At 39.3% G+C, this 6,786-nt stretch overlaps 1 protein-coding gene across 1 annotated transcript in view; it reads right to left on the bottom strand.

Moving 5' to 3' along the window:
• The window catches only part of LOC104951740 (integrator complex subunit 6-like), a 20,709-nt gene that overhangs the window by 2,800 nt on the left and 11,123 nt on the right, over window positions 1-6,786 (bottom strand). The window contains exon 5 of the mRNA XM_010778471.1: window positions 3,557-3,740. Coding sequence (XP_010776773.1) covers window positions 3,557-3,740 — 184 coding nt within the window. The remainder of the gene's footprint in view (window positions 1-3,556; window positions 3,741-6,786) is intronic.

Raw genomic sequence — 6,786 nt, 5'->3', positions numbered from 1 at the left:
AACAGGGGGATGTCCTTGTCCTTTTTCCTTTTCTTCATTTCAAGCGATAAAAACTCTCGATCTTCTCTCGAATTATTAATATTTTTGGACGCCCTCGGCTCGCGTTCAGGGCGTCCCGAGCTGAATAAGGGCGTAAGATGACGGCAAGACGGCCCCCTAGCGGAATCACCATTTAATCCAATCAGGACTTCCAAGAGACATTATTTATTATATATATATATATTATTATTTATTATTATTATTATTATTATTATTATATAAAGAACAACCTTAATGATCTGCAAGCTTAAAAGATACAAGTTTCGAGAATCAAAGCAAAGTATTTTTCAACTTACAAAGAAAAATCTGAAGTAAAACCTAACCTTGAATGTATCAAACATCTATTCAACTAACCACTTCATATTCCAGGGTAAGAAAGATGATACCCTTTGAATTACTTTAGATACATGTTCAAGTGCTCTCACTAACTCTATTCTTTATGTGGCTGTGTCCGTCCTTTACACTCGAGATATATTACGTGCATGCAAATATGAACATTTGCATGAATGCAGCTCTAAAGCTCTGATGAATCTGCTTCAGCTGATCTGTCTCAGCATCAGTCACAGGGCAGTGAAGGTCACATGAGCCACAACCATGATTCACACACGCCTCCTTCGTCTCACAAAGCTACAACTGGTTAGACAAATTCAACCTTCTGGACATTTACTGCCTCTTACTTCACCTCCAATGACCTTGCTATGCACCCATTCACTCAGCCATTCACTCAGTCATTTCTAAAGGCTGTGGCTTTGTGTCATCAGCAGTAATCAACGGTGGACTGTCAGTGACAATGGAGCTGTGTCATGTTCTGCATTCAGCCCCACTGACTGTTGCACACTGAAGCTTTGGTGTGCTCTGCTCCCACTGTGAGAGTGTGAGAGTGTGAGGGTGTGTGTGTGTGTGTGTGTGTGTGTGTGTGTGTTTGAATCTTAACCTGCCATCAGTATCATTCTAGTGTGTTCCTCCTGCCAGCTGCTTTCACAACCAGGCAGCATGAGGACAGGAGACAGGAGACAGGAGGTGTTAGAAGTCTCCTTCTATTAGCAGTAACCTTTAAAAATGTCAATCAGATATCAGCTTTTGTATGGAACTCAAAATATGTTTTATTTAAGCCACCCTGTATTACCAGTTAATACGATTGTATGCAGTATTAAGTTGGCTCTATAAGGAAAATGTGACATAAAATAAAATCAGTGTTATAAAAACCAAATTGAATTATTTGGTTTATGTGATACTTGTGATGGGATCAAACTCTGTAGATATAAACATCTTTCACTTTCATCATGTATATTTTCTGTTGAATACCCCCCCACCCGCCCCTTTTTTTAATAAAACAGAACCATGGTCGATTGAAGTACAACAAGGCTATATATGCAGGAATCCTGAAGTCAAATGTAAAACCTTTTAAGACCTTTTTTAAGACCCTTCCCATACATTTTAAGATCTCATCGCCACTTTGAGTTCTACACACTACACACCTACGCAATGATTACATTCAGGCAGACTGTAGAATACAACCTCTTTGGACAATTTATATACTTATTGAAAACAAGCTACAAAATGTAATACATTGGAAAATGCCGTTTAATACTTTTTAATAGCCTTCATTTTTGCTAAATTGATTTATCAACTTTTAATAGTTTTTAAGACCCAGCGGACACCCTGTGTAATTTAAAACTAGAAGGTACAATCGTGGACTAAGGGGGAACATTTGAGTTCTCTAACCTTAACCAACAGTTACTCCTGAAGGGCTCTTGAGAGAAGCTCTGGACCCCTTCAGCTCCATCAGACCTGCTCGGTGATTAAATAAGAGCTGGCTGTGTTTGTACGAGCGTCTCCGCCTGTAAACACGAGCTACTCTGAATGCTGAGTGAGGAACAGCTGCCGAGGATCCTTCACTTCGTTTGTTCTCTCAGACAAAAATGGTATCCAGATCCATTATTCTCTTTATTCATTGTATTTATAGCATCATCAAATGTGCTTTTATATCTGGTGTTGCTCAGACTTGCTCCACTGGGCTCTGCTAGAGAACTGCCCAGAGAATGAGGATGTTTTCTATTTACAAATAATTAGCTGTCCTTTGTGACCAAGTCATTTAATATTCTGGTGTACACATGATCAACAAATATTTCCTAAGCTGTCGTCTGTCTATGTGAGCCAGCTGTCTGATGGTTGAAGCAGAAGCTGGGTTTCCCCCGGTCTCATGCAGCCTGAGAGGAAACTGCCTCAGGGAATTACATTTAAGAACAATTTAAAGTGCATTTTCTTCTGCTGTCCAGATCTGTTTGACGTTAACGAGCGAGGACTGGTAAAGAATACAAATTTAAAAAACGTTTTAAGACTTTACGAAGCCATCCCATTTGCCCATATCCTGGCATTTGTATGACTTTTGAAGGATTGAGCAGGTGGTTTTAATACAAATGATAGCCGTTTTTTCATATTATTGATTACAATGCCTTTTAAGACGGAGTTGACTCTGCCAGGCTTACGCATATTTTTTAAAATGCAATTTTAATCTGTTTAATAAACTAAACCAGGTAAGCTGTGTGTGTTTAAACTAGCAAGAGAGAAAAGAGAGAGTGTGTTCATACAAAATAAGTAACTGGATTTACAAAACTGCTGATCTGTGACCACGACCTGCAAATCATCTTTGTTCACGGCACAGGACGGTTCCTCAACCACTGTTCATCTGAGCGACTGCACACTTGGCAGGCATGATGTAGTTTTAATACAAATGATAGTCTTTTATTCATATTATTGAATGCAATGCCTTCTCCAGACTGAGTTGACTCTCTGCCAGGCTTACGCATATTTTTTAAATGCAATTTTAAGATGTTTAATAAACTAAACCAGGTAAGCTGTGTGTTTAAACTAGCAAGTGCAACTAAGGGAGAAAAGAGAGAGTGGGGATGTTTCTCAATGTCGAGGAAGGCTGCTCCAGAGCCACTATTCCAAGCATCGAGTGCCGCCGAAGGACTGTTCCAATGTCCAGCATACTTGGAATTCTACCGAGCCCGGCGTACTTCGTTTGGAAAAATTTCGAGGCTGCACATGTGTAGACTCTGCGGTCTTAAAATCCCCACAATGCTTTGCGGACGGACCAATTTCCCCAAATCTGTAGCGGAAAATGTAAGGCGGGGCCTCTCATATGACGCACACCTGCAGACTTGCTCGCCTGTTCCACTCTTCGTTTTCCGAATGCCAGGAAATATTCTTGCCTAACTTCTGAAGGAAGTGACTCGGAAGACATGTGCTACCAAGCAAGCGTGCTCGAGATTGAGAAACACCCTGTGTGTTCATACAAAATTAGTTACAATGAATTTAATAAAATGCTAATCTGCATCAACTGTTCATCTGAGCGACTGCACACTTTGCACACTTATTGCTCAGTTAGCAAGCGCAGTGTCGAACGCAAACATTTTTGCACGAGTGGTTATCGCCTCCTGAAGCCGAGCAATAAGTGCATCTTCCACTGCAAATGTTAACCAACAAGCATCTCCTACGCTAGTCCACCTACCTCCAGTGACCTCACACATGGGAGTGATGGGGGAGTCGTCGGGCGGGACCCCCCCCTGTGGCTCGGGCTCCACTGAGGCGTGGCCGGGGATCCTCAGCACCAGAGCGAACAGACGCTGGTCCCAGCGGAACGGCTCCTTGGTCAGCTCACTTCCTGGGAGGGGGGTGGTGAGGGGCAGGTGGAGCTGGAGGAGGAAGGAGAATGTGGATTAAAGTATATATCTAATATGTGTATATATAACTATAGAGAGGCGAAGTCCCTCCCTTTCCTCCATGGGACCTTATTTCGGAAAAAGTATGTATTGAAGTCAATGGAGAGAGAAACATTATCTTTCGATCCCGTTTGAATTGTGCCACGAATTACACATATGATGTTTGTCAATTTAAAAGATAATATTGCAAGTAAAAAAAAAAAAATGTGTCGTAAAACTGTGAAGTAACACATTTGTTCGTGTGAAACGCTCAATGAACTACATCTCCCATCTCGCACCACACACCAAGACACCCGTCACGTTGGCACATTTCACTTCTTGTTTCAGAATGAGGTGAAAAGTATTAAAAGAGGTGAAAATCACTCCAAGTCTGGGCATGTTGAGAGCTGTACATACACACAAGGGGAGTTAGTCGGTTCCGTAAGAGCCAGCATGCGGGACCGGGATTCTGGGATTTGTAGTCTTTCTAGTTGCGTATTTTTCATAGTCTTATATTTCAACAGTTTTACGACAAACTGACTTTTTTGACATGGAAATGATTTTGTAAGATTGAGAAACATCATATGTGTAATTCGTGGCACAATTCAAACGGGATCGAAACATAAGTTCTCTCTCTCCATTGACTTCAATACATAATGTTTCAGAAATAAGGTCCAATGGGTCGGAAGTAGATGGGCGTGACTTCGCCTCTCAATATATCTGGAACTCCCTCCCACCTGACATCCGCAAAACACTGACTCTCTCCCCATCTTCAAATCACGTCTCAAAACACATCTCTTCACACTCGCATATCCACCGTGATCATTATCCATCACACATCCTCTGTTTTATTTATTTGATTTGTTATATACTGCATTGTCTTGTTTATGTTTCTTATGCTGGTGTTATATATTGTTTGTTTTTGTGTGTTTGTACGGCGACCTTGAGAGCCTTGAAAGGCGCTTATATAAAATAAATGAATTATCATTATAACCCAAATATGTATATATAATATAGCAATATTTCTTTTTACGTTCGTCTTTTTGATTTCTTAATCGTTTAACTTTTATTAGAATTATGGCATTTGTATTACAATTATCTTTTTATTTCTGTTGTACCTATATGTTCACTTTGTTTTATATTGTATATTGTTGCATCGACTCAGTTGTCTTGTCTCTTATCGGTCAGAGAGAAACCATTATTTATTTGATTTGTATTATCATACCTTTTCCCTCCTTGTGTCTCTTACCCTGATAACATGTTATATTTCACTGCATGCACAGGTCTGTAAAGTCTTGTGATGTGTCATTTTGTAAAGCACTTTATTATTATTATTATATGTTCATTTTAAAGTAACTTAACTGCATATAATTTTATTTTTATCTTTGATTTGATCTTTAATTGTATTCATCTCTAATCCGTGTGAATCTGTTCTGTCCTGTTTTTCATCCTTACCCTGTTGCAAATGTGAGGAACTTGGAAGTGTGTATACAGTTTTGGTTACAGTTGTAATGAATCTTAAACACAGATGTATACATATGTGCACAAAGCAGAGTAAGGTCGCTCAGTGTGACAATGAAACATGACTAAATATAGCGTGGCGCATGCCGAGAGAATAAAATATGATCTGCACATACACGTTACTATTTACAATGAGGTGGCTCTCCCTTTATTAACACCGGCTTGTTTTGACTGAACATGCTTTTTAGAGCTATTGTTCTTGCAGGACTCTTGCTGGTTGTGTCTTCATGGTTGATTGCACTTATTTAAAGCCTAATTGGATCAATTGTCGGCCAAATTAAATGTAATTTTAACGAAATAGAGAATCAATGAGGCATCAGCTTTTGGTAACTGCAACTGAACAGATGGTTGCCATTTTTAGCCATCTTATAATATGACTAGATAAGATACTTAGATTATTTAAGATGTGTTTATTATGGGCTGCATGTTTTACAAAGTTAAAAGTGGTTAAGGGGGGCAGTTACTTCGATATAAAATAATATGTATGTGATGTAACTAAAGCTATGAAACGCTGACTCATACAATCCAAAACAAAAGTTGCCGCTGAAGGAAACCTGGCAACTGTTGATGAGCAGGATGTGTTTGGGGAATATTGACGAGTCCTAGCGCGTGTCCTTACTTATTAGGTATTTAATTAGCTAAGAAACAGATCCTCCCATCTGATTATCTAACATTTATAAAGCATAACTTGGGAGAAAATGTGCCATTACAACATGAAATTGTTATTGCAAGTCTGGGTTGCAATCATGAAAACCCAGAGATTTGTAATTACACATCAATTAACTTTTGTAGTAGGTGTCTGCTTAAATGTTAATGTTATAATATCTTATGTTGTCATAGCGTGATCCCTTTACAGACATCCAACATTTTCCTTTCAGACATGTCTTACGCAGCCTTGACTTTGAAATAACTACCAGAAGAGCTGCAATTAAAGTCAGACTTGCCCACCGAACGTCACTGTGATAAACCCAGACTGAAAGCAAGTTACAGGCTATACATTAGACTGTGGCAGCAGAATCAAGGACTAACATTGGATGTGTTTGACCGCCTCCATGTTTTACTTCTGAAGCTTCAAATCTGACTACATGAGACCTCTCCATGTCACAGGGAGTAGCAGCACAACATGGATGATCGCTTACAGATGGAGAGGCAGAAATAAATAAACAATTAAAGGCAAGAAGAGCTTCTGAGTGACTGGGAGGACCGCTGACACCACTAAAGAAATCATAGTGTTCATAGCCCTTAAAAATAAACGCAAACAAGACTGATCTCTGTAGTTCTTCCCGGGGAAATTGTGTTTTTCAGAATTAGGTTGAACGGACTTTGTCAATTTCGAGGTTTCCATTACCTATTTTTGATTAATCTTTTAGTCTTTAAGGAGTGTAAATTCTTTAACGACCTTGTTAGTTTAGAATATTGTAAAAACGTAACTATTTACTGATTCCGTTAATTTAGGTACAGAGTTTTACAGTTTCGCCTATTTAGTTTTGGGACTACGGGACAGTCAATGTAAAGTAAA

Source organism: Notothenia coriiceps, unplaced genomic scaffold (genome assembly GCF_000735185.1).
Source record: "Notothenia coriiceps isolate Sejong01 unplaced genomic scaffold, NC01 NC01_scaffold00019001, whole genome shotgun sequence".
Taxonomy (NCBI): domain Eukaryota; kingdom Metazoa; phylum Chordata; class Actinopteri; order Perciformes; family Nototheniidae; genus Notothenia; species Notothenia coriiceps.
This window is presented reverse-complemented; position numbering and strand designations above follow the sequence as displayed.